Source organism: Garra rufa, chromosome 22 (assembly GCF_049309525.1).
Source record: "Garra rufa chromosome 22, GarRuf1.0, whole genome shotgun sequence".
Taxonomy (NCBI): domain Eukaryota; kingdom Metazoa; phylum Chordata; class Actinopteri; order Cypriniformes; family Cyprinidae; genus Garra; species Garra rufa.
In genome coordinates, this window is record NC_133382.1 from 40234797 (window position 1) to 40254383 (window position 19587).

Below are 19587 nucleotides of genomic sequence, written 5' to 3' on the forward strand. Positions count from 1 at the left end.
AACAGTGTAAATTTAGCTTAGATTGAGATAGTACAACAATTTCCTTCCTCTCCCTGTTGCCCCATGCTGTATTTCTTTCTCTGTGTGAGTTTGTGTGTCACAGCTGCTGTTTTCTGTATTAGTCAGTCACACAAACGTCTTGGACTCCATCAGAAGTTTTTCCTTTTTCTGAATACCCCCTGAACGGTGTCCTTGGAAAACCCTGTGATTCGCAGGAATTGGACTGAATTCAGATCGCTTTGGTTATGTGGAGGCCCAAACATGTCTTCCACACAGAACTTGTGGTGAAATTAAGATAATTCTGAATTTCAGATGGGATTAAATGTTGGAGGACCTACTATACTCTTATTTATAGTTGAAAATGTACAAAAATTAGCCAAAATATAAGTATACTTGACTGCAGTTTAGAGACAAAATGATTCCAACTAAATCTGGCAAAACCTCCTTAAAGCTAAAAATTATTGTAAGTGTTATTTTAGGATATAATATATTGACTGAAACATAAATATAAAATATAACATATAACATTAAAGTATAATATTTAAAAAAATATATATAAAGTTGTTACAAAATTGTATGTTCTTTATTATTTAAAGAATATATTCTGTATATACATTATTTATTATAGTTTATATACAGTGAGGTCAATAAGTATTTGATCACCCTGTGATTTTGCAAGTTCTCTTACTTAGAAATCATGGAGGAGTCTACAATTTTCAGCATAGGTGCATTTCCACTGTGAGAGACAGAATCTAAAATTAAAAACCCGGAAATCACATTGTATGATTGTTTTTTAAAAACTTATTTGTGAATTACTGTGTCAAATAAGTATTTGATCACTTGAGTCAAAAAATATTAATATTTGGTACAGAAGCCTTTGTTAACAATTACAGAGGTCAAACGGTTCCTGTAGTTCTTCACCAGGTTTGCACGCACTGCAGGAGGGATTTTGGCCCACTCCTCCATACAGATCTTCTCTAGATCTGTCAGGTTTCAGGGCTGTCGCTGAGCAACATGGAGTTTCAGCTCCCTCCAAAGATTTTCTTTTGGATTTAGATCTTTTTTTCCTCACAATTCTGACTTTTTCTTGTAATTCCAAATTTACATCCTGTATTTTTGAGTTTATATCTTGCAATAAAATTTAATTTAATTTTATAATGATTTTTTTCCCTCACAATTCTGACCTTTTCCTTGTAATTCCAAATTTACATCCTGTATTTGAGTTTATATCGTGCAATTAAATATATTTTATTTTATTTTATTTATTTTACCATGATCTTGATTTTTTCCCCCCTTACAATTCTTTTTCTCATAATTCCAAATTTACATCCTGTGTTTTTGAGTTTATATCTTGCTATTTTATTTTATTTTATTTTATTTTATTTTATTTTATTTATCATGATCTTGATTTTTTCCCCCCCTCACAATTCTGACTTTTTCTCATAATTCCAAATTTACATCCTGTATTTTTGAGTTTATATCTTGCAATTTAATTTTAATTTAATTTAATTTTTATTTTATTTTATTTTATTTATCATGATCTTGATTCCCCCCCCCCCCCTCACAATTCTGACTTTTTCTCATAATTCCAAATTTACATACTGTATTTGAGTTTATATCTTGCAATTTTATTTTTTATTTTATTATTTTATTTTATTTTTTTTTATTTTTTTATTTTATTTTATTTTATTTTATTTATCATGATCTTGATTTTTTTTTCCCCCTCACAATTCTGACTTTTTCTTGTAATTCCAAATTTACATCCTGTATTTTTGAGTTTATATCTTGCAATAAAATTTAATTTAATTTTATAATGATTTTTTTCCCTCACAATTCTGACCTTTTCCTTGTAATTCCAAATTTACATCCTGTATTTGAGTTTATATCGTGCAATTAAATATATTTTATTTTATTTTATTTATTTTACCATGATCTTGATTTTTTTTCCCCCCTTACAATTCTTTTTCTCATAATTCCAAATTTACATCCTGTGTTTTTGAGTTTATATCTTGCAATTTTATTTTATTTTATTTTATTTTATTTTATTTATCATGATCTTGATTTTTTTTCCCCCCTCACAATTCTGACTTTTTCTCATAATTCCAAATTTACATCCTGTATTTGAGTTTATATCTTGCAATTATATTTTATTTCATTTCATTTTATTTCATTTTATTTCATTTTATTTCATTTTATTTCATTTTATTTTATTTTATTTTATTTTATTTTATTTATCATGATCTTGATTTTTTCCCCCCTCACAATTCTGACTTTTTCTCATAATTCCAAATTTACATCCTGTATTTGAGTTTATATCTTGCAATTTTATTTTATTTTATTTTATTTTATTTTATTTATCATGATCTTGATTTTCCCCCCCTCACAATTCTGACTTTTTTCTCATAATTCCAAATTTACATCCTGTATTTTTGAGTTTATATCTTGCAATTACATTTTTATTTTATTTTATTTTATCATGATCTTGATTCCCCCCCCCCCCCCACAATTTTGACCTTTTCTCATAATTCCAAATTTACATCCTGTATTTTTGAGTTTATATCTTGCTATTTTATTTTATTTTATTTTATTTTATTTTATTTTATTTTATTTATCATGATCTTGATTTCCCCCCCTCACAATTCTGACTTTTTCTCATAATTCCAAATTTACATCCTGTATTTTTGAGTTTATATCTTGCAATTTAATTTTTATTTAATTTTATTTAATTTTATTTAATTTTATTTTATTTATCATGATCTTGACCCCCCCCCCCCACAATTCTGACTTTTTCTCATAATTCCAAATTTACATCCTGTATTTGAGTTTATATCTTGCTATTTTATTTTATTTTATTTTATTTTATTTTATTTTATTTATCATGATCTTGATTTTTTCCCCCCTCACAATTCTGACTTTTTCTCATAATTCCAAATTTACATCCTGTATTTGAGTTTATATCTTGCAATTTTATTTTATTTTATTTTATTTTATTTTATTTATCATGATCTTGATTTTCCCCCCCCTCACAATTCTGACTTTTTTCTCATAATTCCAAATTTACATCCTGTATTTTTGAGTTTATATCTTGCAATTACATTTTTATTTTATTTTATTTTATCATGATCTTGATTCCCCCCCCCCCCACACAATTTTGACCTTTTCTCATAATTCCAAATTTACATCCTGTATTTTTGAGTTTATATCTTGCTATTTTATTTTATTTTATTTTATTTTATTTTATTTTATTTTATTTATCATGATCTTGATTTCCCCCCCTCACAATTCTGACTTTTTCTCATAATTCCAAATTTACATCCTGTATTTTTGAGTTTATATCTTGCAATTTAATTTTTATTTAATTTTATTTAATTTTATTTAATTTTATTTTATTTATCATGATCTTGATCCCCCCCCCCCCACAATTCTGACTTTTTCTCATAATTCCAAATTTACATCCTGTATTTGAGTTTATATCTTGCTATTTTATTTTATTTTATTTTATTTTATTTTATTTTATTTTATTTTATTTTATTTTATTTTATTTTATTTTATTTTCATTTTATTTTATTTTATTTTATTTTATTTTATTTATCATGATCTTGATTTCCCCCCCCCCCTCACAATTCTGACTTTTTCTCATAATTCCAAATTTACATCCTGTATTTGAGTTTATATCTTGCTATTTTATTTTGTTTTATTTTATTTTAAAAATAAAACTATCTATCAAAAATATATCTCTCTATCTCTCCATCTCTCTATCTCTCTCTTTATCACTCTATCTCTCCATCTACCTCTCTCTCTATGTACCTCTCTCTCTATCTCTCATTTCCACCATGGAATAAAAACAAATAAAACTGTATCTATCAAAAAATCTCTATCTACCTCTTTATCTACCTATCTCTAAAATACATTGGTTTTTACAGTATTAGTCTCTGTCATGTCCTGGGATGAATGCGTATGTGTGTGCCTTGTCTTCCCTCAAACCTGTGCGGTTTACCATGTTTACTCAGCTGTGTGTGTTGACGATCAGAGACGGGGCGTCTTAATTGCTTACGAATGAAGTAATTAGTGCGATGTGCTAACTTACGAGAGCTGCAGTGAATTACGTGATGTAAACACACATGCTGTTAGCTCGTCGTGTTGTTTGGCTTGTGCTCTCTCTCTCTCTCTCTGTGTGTGTTTGTGTGTGTGTGTTTGTAGGGGTGGCACTCACACGGTGGAGAGCTTTTAATTCATGTGGTAATGTGTGTGTGTGTGTGTGTGTGTGTGTGTGTGTGAGAGAGTGTGTGCGCTGATGGGTAAGACCCACCCACACATCCTCCACACATGGATTTACCACGCCGCTCTTCCTGAGATTGTGTTTGTGTCTGACGCTCACGCTGAAGATCGCTCTCGCTGTCTTAGACTGCTAATCAGAGTCTGACGGCCCTAAACACACACACACAAACACACGCACATGCATGCGGCTGTAGAGCAACTCATGGCACGCTTCAGTTAGTCTGCGCAGATACCTGTCGCTCTGCCTGTCTGTGGGATCCACTGTCGCTCTGTCCAGTCATCTGTGGATTTAATGGTGCTGCGGCGTGTGTGTCCTCAGGTACGGTCCGTCCCAGCGTGTGTGTGTGTGTGTGTGTGTGTGTGTGTGTGTGTTTGAGTGTGTTTTATATCACTCGAATGTCTTTTGTTTGTTCTTAGCTGGGATATTTATGCAGAAATACTTGTTTTTAGTATTCAATCTTGTTTGAACATAGTTCATACAGTGTATAATCATCTGAAAGAGGGTTATGAACACACTCGCTTTGAATAATGCAGCTGTGTTGTTTATATATTCTTCTGCTGATATGAATTGAGAATTTCATGCTTCACGTCTTTATAAGCGATGGCTTTTGTACTTGTGTTAGTGACAATGATGTCTGAGTTGAAAGATGACTTCTAGATAGAAGTAGAAAAATTTACTTTCCATGTTGGTTTTGTATGTTTTATAATGAAACTTGATTTTTTTATATATACATTTTCTAGTTATTTAATTAAAAATTAATTAAAATGCACATGTATGTAAAACTAGTTTTTAAGCTGTTTTCAAGGTTTTTTTTTTTTTTTTTTTTAAAACATGAAATTGAGGAATGTCATGGGGTGTTGTCATTTGACAACCTTTCTGTGATGTCATTTCCTGTTTTATGGTCTTCTTGACACATGACAGCAAAAATTAGTTCCTGTCGGTTACACCACACTAATTTGTCTGATCATTTTGATGTGTATCACAATGTGTATGTGTGTATAATACATATTTATTTCTAAAAATAATATATACATACTAACTTAAGTTACTTAGGTATTTGTATTTTGTTATATTTATTTACATATGCTTTTAAAATTACTTGGTTTATTTTGCTTTATTTATGTTATGCCTATTACGTATTTAAATATACTTACTAACTTTTAAAATGACTTATTTCAATTTTATTTTTTTTGTTATAATTATTACATCGCCAAACCCCAATTAGATATAACATATTTTTTATTTTATTATTTTAATTTAATTGTTTAGCTTAGAATTTATTTATTATTTCGATAGTGTCAAAATATTTTTTCAAAATATATATAAAATGTATATATTTTACTTTTTCTAAATATTTTTGAAAGTTAAATATTATTTAACTTATTTACTCATTTAAAAATATGTATAACATTTACATATTTGTAAATTATATCTATCTTATAATTTAATATAATGTGTTATTTTTCTATTTATTTAATTTAAAATATTTTTATTATTTAAATAAAGTATCAAAATATACATATTTTCTCTTTAAATTATGTCAAGCATTTATAATATAAGTTAATATAATATAAAATATGTTTGTGTGTGCCTAAATATAATTATTTTTCTATTTATTTAATTTATAATGTTTATTTATTTATTTTATAAAATATCAAAATATATGTATTTAACTTCCTCATATTATAAATTATGTATAACGTTATTTACACATTTGTAAATTATATCTAATAATGTATTGTAGTAGAATAGAATAGAATGCATGTTCATAGAAATTTATTTTTCTATTTATGTAATTTAAAATATTTATTTTAATAAAATATCTGAATAATTTATTTACTCATTTAAAAAATTATGTAAAACATTATTTATAAATTTGTAAATTATGTCCATCTTATAATATAATGTAATGTAATATGTGTCTGTTCATATAAATATATTTAATTTTAAATATTTATTTTAATAAAATATCAAAATATACTTATTTAACTTATTTACTCATTTTTAAAATTATGTATAGCATTGTATACACTTACGCATCTAATAATGTAATATAATATTGTAATATGTGTGTTCATAATATACATGTGTGTTTTAATACAAATTTTGTGATTATTTATTTATTTATTTTTACAGTAGAGCTGTATTGCATGTTTTCAGATATCCAAATAAATGCATGTAAATGTGTGTGTCCTGTTTTTGTCTGCATTTTGTAATGCCATTTTGCATAAATGAATGCACGCAGACATAAAATGGCATCATTTAGCCGCTCTCTCTGTTTGTTGTTTAGCTTGTAAGAAACATCATGTGATTCTAGAGGATAATTACTGGCAAATAAACTGATAAATTGGATAAATGCTGAATGCAGTAATGGCTTTCTCAGTGCTGTGGTTTGATTCGAGTGCCGTCATATGATGGGCTTTCAGTGGGTTTCAGTGAGAGACATGATGTCTGTCTGTCTGTGGGTCACATTGCTCTTTACTAACCCACAGCCCACACATTCACCCACCCTCATGTCGCTCAAAGCTGTTTGACGTTCATCAGTGGATGCAGGACATCCAAGCTGTCCAATGACAGTGAATGAAGCATCTATCTAATAGTTCTAGCTCTGTATATATGATAATGATAACTAATCCTATCCTGTGTTCTCTAGCCTTGAGTTACCAGATTTAACAGCTGGTTTCTGGGTCGTTTATGATGATACACATGTATATGGCGAGGCTGTGTTTTCATTTTGGGCTGTCCTCAGAGAGCCGGTCAGAATAACTGTAATTATGTGCTATTTTTGATCTGTAAATGCCTGTGTGTGTGAGAGAAAGAAAGACAGATGATGCACAGTTATTCCTGTAGCATTCTGGGAAAGCCTACAGCATATTTGTGTTCAGACATGGGACATGCTCAGTTCAAATGATGATATTTAGTTTCCTTCTGTGCATTTGGCAGATGCTTTTATTCATTGCATTCAAGCTGCACATCAGTTCTTCTGAGTGTTGCATGTCTAGTTGCATCCACAGTATGTCTATGGTCTGTTGACATTTGAGTTTGAACTCAAGTAGCATGTTATATAGGGCATAGCAATGAGTCTATGGTTTCTGTGGACATGTAACATAGTAATGCATTGTTTTAGTATTATTTAAAGTGTCTTCACCTGTATTGTGTGTGTATTTATTTATTTGTATGTCTGTCTGTGTTCATATTTATTTTTAAGAAATATCAAAATAGATTTTCAGTCTTATTTAAGTTTGGCCTTTTTTTATAGTTTTATTTGATTATTGCCACATTTTAGTATTATTTTATTTATTAATTTACGTTTATTTATATATTGTAATAAAATATCAACTTATTTAGCAACTTATTTACTAACTTTTGCAATTATTTCAATCGTTGTTTTATTTGATTGTAATACTTTATTTTTAATTTTGTTTATATTTGAGTCTTCATAATATATATTTACTTTTAATAAAATATCATAAACATTTAGTAACTTATTATTATAGTTGTTTGATTGTAATGTGTTATTTTCATTTGTTTAAATTTGAGTCTTCATAATATATATTTATTTTGAATTAAATATTAAAATATATTTACTAACTTTTGCAATTAATTTTATAGTTGTTTTATTTGACTAATGTTTTATTTATTAATTTTTATTTAATAATATATTTAATATATATTTATTTTAAATACAATATTGAAATTCACTATTTTCTGTTTTATTTGATGTTTTATTTATTTTAATTTTTATTTATATTTGTGTCGTCATAATATATATTTATTTTATAAAATATCATAAACATTTATTTTTATAGTTATTTTGATTGTATTTTATTTTAATTTGTTTATATTTGTGTCTTTATAATATTTATTTTAAATTAAGTATTCAAATATATTTATTTTTTGTTAAATAACTTGTTTGTAAAATAATTGTTTTATAGGTGTATTTGATTTTATTTTCATTATTTATGTTTGTCTCTTCATAATATAATAACTATTTATTTATTATATTTGTGTGTTCATTATTTATATATATATATTATTTATTTATTTTTTCCTTTTAATAAAATATTGAAATATATTTGCTAATCTTTTTTACTGACTTTGCAATTAAACAAAACTATAAAAAAAAATAATTGCACATGCAATTTTTTAGTATTATTAATATGTAATTAAGGCGATGTGATTTTAATTTTGCGTATAATGCAAAGTCTCTTTCAGATTGTAATTTTAACTAAACCTGAAGGTTATTGATTCTCAGGAACCTCAGTTCAATTGTAAATATTGCGGTGTGCGAATATGTAAATTGATCGGTACCATCCGACACCTTCATGAAGTAACATGCACATCGCCGCAGTGTTGCAACACAGGAAGTTGTGTGAGGAAGTTAGTTTTTCCGGGCCAGTTGTTCTTATTCATAAGGGAAGTCATGAAGACGCGCTGAGCTTTAACGCTGTGCTTCACTGCTGATAAAGGTCAAACGGTGATTGTCAGCTTAATGACAATGACCATAGTGTAAAACCCCAATGAAAACTTGAGTCTTTCTCCAGTGAATCTTTCATGTGAACATCTCTGTCATGCATTAGGATATTCTGTTTTAAAAGACACGCAACATCCTCATTTTTCTGAGTTCCCTGCTGAAGGGATTTTTGTGTGTTTTGTCATGGTTTTGTAACTCTGATCCTTCTGTTTATTACACATGATGTGTAATAATGTGCCACAGATTACGGATGTGTTCTGATTTCATAATAGTACCCTGTGAATTGGACTTTTTATTTATTTGTTTATTTATATTTAGTATTTTGCCTTCTTAAAGGGATATTTACCACACAAATTAAAGTTCATGTCATTTCAAACCAGAATCGTTATGGTTAACTAAAACTATGAAAGCATTTTTGTTACTTGAAATAAAATGAATGTTATAATGCATTTTAATTCAGAAAGTTATCAAAGCAACATTTTTTTATTTTCATTTAGTTTAAGTTAATACTAAAATAACTAAAACTGAAATAAAAAATAATTTTATAAATAGACATATTAGAAAACCAAAACGAATAAAAATGATAAAAACGTACTAAAACTTTACGAAGAATTAAATAAAACAGAAAATGTTACAATAAAACTAACCTATAAACTTAAATAAAATGTATAATCTATTAATTAAAAACATGGACAACACATTTTGTAACTATTATTATTAGAATGATAATAATTAACAATTATTATTATTATGCTATTTTTTATAATTAATCTTTATGTATTAAAACTCTATGAAAAATATTAAATAGTATGTTACCAAAAATATCAATTATTAACATTTAACATGTTTGTCCTTTTGGAAATGGATCTTTTAATAAAACTATTTAGGGTTATCAATTTTAATGTCATTTTCTTGTCATTAATACTGAAATAACTAAAACTGAAATAAAAAAATAGACATATTAGAAAACAAAAAATAAAAAAATATATAAATGCTCAAATTACTAAAACTTAAAAAAAAAACTGAAAATATAAAAATAAAAACAAATTCAAGTATTAATAGAAATTAATTAATAAATAATTAACAATTAATATTATGCTATTTTTATAATTAATCATTATGATGCCTGTATTAAAATAGTTTTTAACACGATTCACCAAAAATCACTCTATGAAAAATAGTATGTTACTAAAAATAAATACAAACATAAATACAAGAACATATCATAAATAAAACTTTTTAACAATTAATTAAAAAAAAAATAAAAACATAATATAAAAATAAAAACTAATTCAAATTATTAATAGAAATTATAATATCTCATTAAAAATAAAATAACACTGTTCCGAACCTGTAAACTTAAAAGTAAATAAAAAAATTCACTCAGAAATGGTGAGTAAATTACAAAAAAAATGGCATTTAAAGAACGTGAAATTTAGAAAAAAACTAAATAATATTTACTTGTAATAAGTACTCTAATAATCTTTAATTTATTAATTTATGTTTTACAATTCCAGGATTTTCTGTGAAACGCAAAAGAAGATATTTGAAAAAATGAGAAATGTGTTTTTGTCTATACAAGTCAATGGGCTCCAATGTTGTTTGGTTCTTGCCGTTCTTTAAAATGCATTCGTTTTAAAAGATCTCAAGGATTTTTGTTTAGTGTTTCCTCTAAATCTGATCTAAAGGCACTTTGAACCTGGTTTAAAGATATATTTCACACTTTATGACCAATTAGTTTGATTTAAATCTGATCAAACCATGTTTACAGCTATTTTGTGTTCACAGAGTGTCTTTGTCAAGCTTGTGTGTGCTTTTTGTACTCTTGAGATATTTCTGAGATAAAACAGCAGATGTGATTTTGAAAAGCTGCTTCTTTCACATGCGTTTTATGAAAGAGACATTCAAGTGATACATGATGGATGTTTCTGGGAAGATGCTAAATGTGGAGAAAGATAAGACACTATTAAGTCACATGGTGTTTATTTTAGAGGAGAATAATAATGTCCATAATAATAATGAAAACCACAGAAGTGATTCTGTTATAATCTGAAATCTCGCCACACTTCCTGTGAAGATGGGCGGCAGCTCTCTGTGTGTATGAGGTGTGTCACCTAAAACTTACTTTGTGGTTACAAACAGGGATTAAGGACTCTTTAGTATTTCAAAAAAGCATTATCGAATGGTAATACCACGATAGTTTGATACTTTGATCATTTTAAAATTTTTGTCTTCTTTTTTAGCATGTATTTTCATTATTTATATTATTTATAAAAAATAATAAAAATATTTGTATTAATTTATTTGTATTATTTTTTTTAAATCTTATTTTTAATATTTATTTTATCCTTTTAAATTATGTAAAAGAATAGTAATTTAAAGAGATTTTTTAAATGTTTTTATCTTGTTTTTTAGCATTTATTTAAATTTTATTTCATTATTTTTATTATTTATTAAAATAAAAAAATATTTTTTTTATTTGCTTTATAGTTTATTTTTTATTTTAATGTTTTGTTCTTTTTTTATTTTATTTTTATACATAAAAGAATAGACTGATATTACACTTTACATTCCATAGTTAACCCATCTAAGTGTAATTTATAGAAGTTCTGCATTTCTTTGAGTTTACATGAGTCTTTGAATTATTTTACAGCTGCGTTTATTTCACCATAATTACAGCGTTTGAGAATGTGTGATTTAATAAAACTATTTAACAAATGTTTTTAACATTTTCGTTTTTTGTATAATTTTTTCATTTTCACAAACTCTGAAAATGTGTGTTTCTAGTAATCAACATTTAACATTGTTTGTGCTTATGGAAATCGATCTTTACTATCACTAAAAACTGTAAATTTTAGGAGCATTCATCCATTCATCAATCCATCCAACTTCTTTTTTTATTTCATTCTTATTTTTATTTATTTTACTTTTGTTTCATTAATTTATTCCATTCTTGTTTTTTTTTAGTTTATTTTAATTTTGTTTCATTAATTTATTCCATTTTTTTTTTTTACTTTTTTTTGTTTTATTAACTTATTCCATTGTTGTTTTTAAATTTGTTAATGTTGTTTTTTTAAATTTATTCCATTCTTGTTTTTTAGTTTATTTTAATTTGTTTTATTAACTTATTCCATTTTTGTTTTTTAATTTATTTGACTGTTTTATTAATTTAGTCCATTCTTGTTTTTTAATTAATTTAAATGTTTTATTAATTTATTCCATTCTTGTTTTTTAGTTTATTTTAATTGTTTCATTAATTTATTCCATTTTTGTTTTTTAATTTATTTTAATGTTTTATTAATTTAGTCCTTCTTGTTTTTTAATTTATTTTAATGTTGTTTTATTAATTTATTCCATTCTTGTTTTTTTCATGCATTTTCATTTTGTTTATTAATTATGTTCTTGTATTTTAATTTATTGAAATTGTTTATTAATTTATTCCATTCTTGTTTATTTATTTATTTGGTTACAAACCGGGATTAATGACTCTTTAGTATTTCAAAAAAGCAGTATCATTTGGTAATACCATGGTATTTTAAAAAATGTTTTAATCTCTTTTTTTAAGCATCTATTTTATTTTATTTTATTATTATCATTTTTTATAAAAATAATAAATTGCATGTTTTTTATTTAAAAAAAAATTAAAAACTTTATTATTTTTATATATAAAAGAATAGACTGTGATATCACACTTCACATTCCAATAACCATAGTTAAACCATCTAAGTGTAATTTAAAGAAATGCTGCATTTCTTAGAGTTTACATGAGTCTTTGAATGATTTTCCAGCTGCGTTTATTTCACCATAATTACAGCGTTTGCTTCGGTCACATGTTCACTAAGTTTTAATTTGACCCTCCTCTGGAGATTTTGTGTGTTCAGTGTCAGAAAAGTTAATGCGAGCTATGTGAGTGTATGGAGATAAACAAATATTACAAGTTCCAGTTTCCAGTGTCTTTCACCACAGAGCACCAATTCATCTTCCTTTGGTTTGTATGAAGTGTGTACAGTGATGCTCTTACAGTGGAGCTCTATGGAGCAAGTGTTTGCAAACTTTACCACACGACCCACAACTTAAGTCTGTAACACATTACCAACAAATAACACAGTTAAAAAAATTGTCTGATAGTACATCTTAAAAACGCACAGTAATTAGTGTAAGTGCTTTATTTGTCCCATAAACTTCTTTTATTATTATTAAAAGTGTATTAATTTAAATTGGTTTTAATGCAAAATTATTACTTTACAAAAATTGTGTCTCAGCTACTATAAAAACACCACAACATAAATATGAGAACAAGTGAGAAATAAAACTATTTAAATATTTTGAACATTTTGGAATTTTGTATTATGTTTTTATTTTCACAAACTCTGAAAATGTGTATTTTGCATTTATTATTGCATTTAACATGTTTGTGCTTTTGGATCTTTACTATCACTAAAAATTGTTGATTTAGGTGCATGCATCCATATTTTTTATTCCATTCTTCTTTTTAATTTTTTTTAATTTTGTTTTATTAATTTATTCCATTCATTTTTTTATTATTGTTTTATTAATTTATTCCATTCTTGTTTTTTTTAATTTATTTTAATGTTGTTTTATTAATTTATTCCATTCTTGTTTTTTAATTTATTTTAATTTTGTTTTAGTTATTTTGTTCCATTTTTGTTTTCACATTTATTTTATTTAGTTTTATTAATTTATTCCGTTCTTGTTTCTTTAATTTATTTTAATGTTTTAATTTATTTCATTCCTGTTTTTAATTTATTTTAATTCTGTTTTATTAATTTGTTCCATTCTTATTTTTTAAATTTATTTTAGCAATTTATAAAAAAAATCATTTATATTAATTTTATGTATTCATTTAAATATTTATTTTATTTTGCATTTATATTTTATTTTATATAATTCTTTTGATTGCATAATTGCATTTTTTGGCTTATTATTGTGCATTTTTAGGCTGATTTTAAACACAAAGTACAAGTTCTGCTTGCAAAGACTAAATGTCTCCTCAATTGTGATGGTTTCATGCTCTTTCCTCTTATTCTGTGTAGTTCTGTTCATATTTTTTGAAGATGACTCTGTCATGCACCTGTTTGTGGTAAGATCGGTCTATTTTGACTTGACTTATAAGTTGGTTTTGTGTTTGTTCATAGTGTTTATTGGGTTTTATATAGTCAGTTGGAGTTTATTATTTGCATTCTGCATGCATTTCCCTGCTGTATGTTGCAGGACAAACCTGTGTGACCCATTTTTGGTCCATTTTGGTTTGAGATTGATCCTCTATCTGTCATTCCCAGCATTCCCAGCTCTTCTCATATCTATAAATGTGCTGTCTGATCTGTGATATACATCTCCTCTCAGCATCTCTTAAGAATGAGGAGCATTCTGCATCCTTCCTCTGATTAGCCCGTTTGACCGCAGATGCTTCCTGCAGCTGCAGAGCACTTCCTGTCTGCGCGGAGACCCTTTTGTGCGAGCGCCCCGTCCCAGCTTGAGCTTCACCCGCTGAATTTCAATAGATGTCGAGGCGGGAAGCGGGAATGCCCATCTGTGCGCGTCCTCGCCGTTTTTCCGTCTCTGTTTTGAGTGGCGAGGACACTGGGAGATTTTATTTTCCCTGTGAATGGGCCGCAGTAATTGGGTTTCCTGAGGGAATTCTGTCACTTTGAGAACCAGAGTTTTGTTTTGCTTCCTGATTTGATTCGGCGTGGAGACGATAGGGATTATGTAGGAATGTCTTTGTGTGGCTGAAAAACTAAAATACTAGTAAATAAATAAATGAAAATAAAAAATAAATATTTTTTTGTTTATATACGAAGAAATGTATTTTTATTTAAATTTTATATTTTACTGTGTTTGTTCATTTTTATTAAAAGTTCATTTTATTATTCATTTTATTTTTACATTCATTGTTTGTCCTATTTTGTTTATTTATATTTAATTTTATTTTTATTGTTTTATTTTTATATAGGTTTTAAAATTGTTTTTTACTTTTATCCTCTTAATTTGTTTTTCTTTATTTAATTTTTATTTTGTTAGTTGTATCTTTTTATATACATTTTTACATTTTTTTAATGTATTCTTTTTATTATTTATTTTATTTGTACTTTTTTATTCATATTTATTTTTAATTTCGTTATTTTAGTTTTATATAGCTTTTTATTTTTAATGTATTTTTATCCTCTTTTTAAATTTTTATTTATATTTAATGTTTTTAATTTAGTTATTTGTATCTTTTTTATATTTTATTTAATTTGTTTATATAGAGATGTATTTTTTTAGTTTTATATTTTATTTGTTTTTTTTTATAAGTTAATTTCATTATTTCATTTTTATTCATATTTATTTTTTTTATTTAACTTTATTTTTATTGTCATTTTAATTTTATATAGCTTTGTTTTAATGTGTTTTGTTTTTGTACTTTTTTTTTCCATTTTGTTATTTGTATCTTTTTTAATGTTTTTTTTTTATTTGATTATGTTTTGTTTATATGGGAATTTGTTTTATTTTTATATTTTATTGTATTTAATTTTTATTAAAAGTTAATTTCAATATTTTATTTTTACTTTTTTTATCCTATTTCATTTTATTTATATTTAATTTATTATTCTTGTTTTACATTTTATATCTTTTTGTATTTTTATTCTATTTTTTATTTAATTATTTTTAGTTGTATTTAATTTTGAGTTAAAAAAAACTATTTTATTCTATTTAGATTTTTTTTTTTAGATTATTAATTTTTTTTTGCATACTTCATGTTAATATTGACTTCTTGATCTCAGACTGTTTTTCCCCTTCTCCTCTCACACTCAACTGAGCCCATGCTGCTTTGAAACATTTTAAGCACTAGAAATGAGCATCTGAACACAATATTTGCAGGTTTGTTTCCAGGTCACAGTGACCCAGATACTAAAAAGTAACTAAAATGCTCAAACACCAGTATGCCCTTGAAGATGACATTTAACCCCTGCTTTCTCCAAGAGAACTGGAAGTAAACACTTGTTATGTTAAAACAAAAAGCGTGCCTGCGGTGGCCGTGTAAACAGACAGATGGGGTCGTGACGGCTTGTTTTTCAGAGAGGATGTTTGTGAGCGATTGTCTGGCGGCCCGTGGGTGGGTTTTCAGGCTAGACGTTCATCTAGGGCTTCTGCGGATGGCGGGTTGTCACCTTAAACTTGCCCCACTTACATAAGTGCTTCATCCGGTGTGCTTAAAAAACAAGCCACTGTGCAGAATTATGTTATTCAGCATGGCATCAATTTATTACCCTGTACTGAAGAAAGAAGGTACAGGAATCACTTGTGAGCTCTGGATAGTAAACAGGGCTCTTTATGGACCCTAAATGAGCTGGTGCTTCACATCTGCTGCAGCTGAGACTCCAGATGGACTGACAGATGCGTGTGAGTGTGTGTGTGTGTTTGTGTAAGCTTCAAGACTCATTTGTGAATACATATGTTAAATATATATGTTAAACTAATTGCTTTGATCAAAGCTGCATTTTCAGCATCATTACTCCAGTCTTTAGTCACATGATGCTTTAGAAATCATTGTGCTATGCTGATTTGCTGCTCAAGAAACATTTCTGGTTATTAGCAATGTTGAATGTTGTGCTGCACAATATTTTGTGATGTATTTATTTTTTAGGATTCACAGATAAATAGAAAGTCCAAAAGAACAGCATTTTTATTCATTTATTTATTTTTTAAATTTGTTTTATTAATTTATTTCATTTTTTTATTCCATTCTTTTTTTTTTTTAATTTTGAGTTTGTTTTATTAATTCATTCCATTTGTTTAATTTATTTTATTTTGTTTTATTAATTTATTCCATTCTTGTTAGTTTTATTTATTTTAAGTTTGTTTTATTAATTTATTCCATTTTTTTTAATGTTTAGTTTTGTTTTATTCATTTATTCCATTCTTGTTTTTTAATTTATTTTAAATTTGTTTTATTAATTTATTTAATTTTTTAAATTAATTTATTCCATTCTTGTTTTTAATTTATAATTTAGTTTTATTAATTAATTAATTTTTAGTTTTATTTATTAATTATTATTGTTTTATTTGATTTATTACATTTTTTCATGTATTTTAATGTTATGTATTCATTTACTTTTTTTACTTTTTTTATTTATTTTGTTTTATTTTATTGTAATTAAACTGTAATTGTGATCAAAGCTGAATTTTCAGCATCATTACTCCAGTCTTCAGTCAAATCATTGCAATATGCTGATTTGCTGCTTAATAAACATTTCTGATTATTAACAATGTTGAAAAGTTGTGCTGCACAATTTTTTTGTGGAAACCGTGATGCATTTTATCTTATTAAATGACAATTTTCACCTGAGATTCTGAGACAAATTACAGGCAGGTAAAAATGACTGAAGAAAGATGGCAGCTTAATCATGTTATTTTTACACAGAGATTGTTAGCTCTATTAGTAAATTTGTTGATTTTAGGAATCAGTGTTGCATTATATACCAATGGTGACTATTCAAAAATGAGAAAGAGCCACACTTTTTTTTGTTTGTTTCAAAGTTTGCATGACTGCATCTCAAAGAGTTTTAAAAATATCTAAATATCCTTATATATTTTAGTACATAGTAAACTTTTCTTTTAGTATCTGTGTTTGTAAGGCCCCGTGTGGTTCAATTCCAGGGATATAGGGCTGACAATATGGCTTCAAGAGTAAATTGTAAATTGAGGCGTTAAAAACAGTTGTGCTGCCAAATATTTTTGTGGAAACCGTGATGCATTTCTTTTTTCCGGATTCACAGTTGAATAGAAAGTTGTGACTGAATAGAAAGAGCTTTACTTATTTGAAATATAAATCTTTTGTAACATTATAAATGTCTTTACTTTACTTTTTGATCAATGTAGTGCATCTCAAAATGACAATTTTCACCTCAGATTGAGCTAATTACAGGCGGGTAAAATATTACTTCAGAAAGATGGCACATCATTGTTATTCTCACACAAAGATCGGTAGTTCTCTTAGTAAAATCTGTAGACTTTAGCAATCTTTGTTGCGTTATATGTCAATGGTGATCATTCAAAAATGGGGAAAAACGTTTTTCAAGCTTTTTTTCTCCAAAGTTTGCATGACTGTAACTCAAGAAGTGTTAACGGTATCTTAATATCCTTTTAAATTTTAGTTTATAACAAACTTTTCTTTTATTATCTTAGTTTTTAAGGCCCAATGTGGTTCATTTCCAGAGATATTGGGATGTCAGTATGGCTCCGAGAGTAAATTGTACACCTTTTCAGAGGTCAAAAACCAAATGTAGGACACTTTGTGTACAGATGATACTTGTTGTATTTAGAGTAAAATGTCTGAGGAATAAATCGTGTTAAAACTAAAAATGTAGCTTACTTTATCAAAACAGTTGCATTGAAAATACGTGTCTGAGTGCTAGTTGAGGCAAATTAACTTGCTCGCAGTAGTCTTTTCATAAGATTCTATATTTGAATTGGTTTCAGGAATATTTGAAAGAAGAGATTGCCATGCTGTCCTGTCCAAACTAACCCAGATTTGATTTGCATGATCAGAATCTGTTAAATCTGAAACAGAAAGGTGATTCTTGTCTTGTTCTGTCTTTAGTTTGACTCCGATGGTGTCTAATGTGTGTGTTTGTGTTTGATTGACAGCTGCTAGTGGAGTATGGGTACGACTGCCAGTGCTGCTCCCCAGCCCACACTGCATGAGAGTTTCCACGGCAACGGGATGACGGACAGCAGGCGGTCGACGAGCAGCGCCTCCTTTCAGACGGTCAACATCCACAACAACAAGGCCAAATCCATCATCACTAATAAAGTGGCTCCTGTGGTCATCACGTACGTCCGGCCCCCCGGCACCATTCTGAGAGCGCCTGCAGTCACATCATTTGCCTGATTGAGTCTCTGTGTGTGTGCGTTTGTAGGTATAACTGCAGACAGGAGTTTCAGATCCACGATGACGTCCTCCGTACAAACTACAAAGTTGGGAGGATCTCTGATAACATGCCTGAGCACCATCTGGTCCAGGTGAGCCGGACTCTTGCTCATATGCACTAGGGGCGAATCTCTTGAAAACGGTAGAATTTGCAGAAAATCGTGTATTTTTAGATTTTTTTTTTTTAATTACAGTTATTTAATTTTTTACATACAAATAAAAACTAATAAAAATATATAGCCATATAAAAAAAAATTTATATTAGAAATCCAAAGCAAAAGTGCTTAAAGGTAACAAAATACACTTGAAAAATATTGTTATTATTATTATTATTATTTTTTTTTTTAAATAATTAGGTTATAAATGATTCATTTAACTTGATATACAAATATTGTTAAAGTGGAAGTAAAAGCTAATAAAAACCATAGAGACCCATTAAAAAAATTATAAAAATGAAAAAAACACAAAATTAATTGTTGTTGAGTTTATTGCGTTTTGCAGAAAATGTTTGTTTATTATAGGTATATTTTTTTTTTCATGACAATGAAGCAAATAAATATTAAAATATATAAAAACTATATTGCCATATTTAATGACAAAAATACAAAACAAAAGTACTAAAATGCTGACAGATTTATTTAAAACATTTTTTTAATTTTTTTATTGTATATTTTATTTTGTTTATTGTAGTTACATTTTTTTTCATGACAAGTAAGCAAATAAAGACATTTTAATGAAAATGACAAATACAAAAGTACTAAAATGTTGACAAAAGACACTTTAAAAATTATAAAAAAAAATTATGCAGACATATAAAACAATTAATGAAAATTACAAAAAACAGAAACATTAAAATGAAACTGAAAATATAAAAATAAAAGCTGATTGTAATACATCTGA

General features: G+C 26.9%; 1 protein-coding gene across 1 annotated transcript in view; it reads left to right on the forward strand.

Moving 5' to 3' along the window:
* pald1a (phosphatase domain containing paladin 1a) overlaps positions 1-19587 on the forward strand; it is a 53648-nt gene that overhangs the window by 7787 nt on the left and 26274 nt on the right. The window contains exons 2-3 of the mRNA XM_073827970.1: positions 18405-18590; positions 18677-18779. Of these exons, the coding sequence (XP_073684071.1) occupies positions 18418-18590; positions 18677-18779 (276 nt within the window). The 5' untranslated portion in view covers positions 18405-18417. The remainder of the gene's footprint in view (positions 1-18404; positions 18591-18676; positions 18780-19587) is intronic.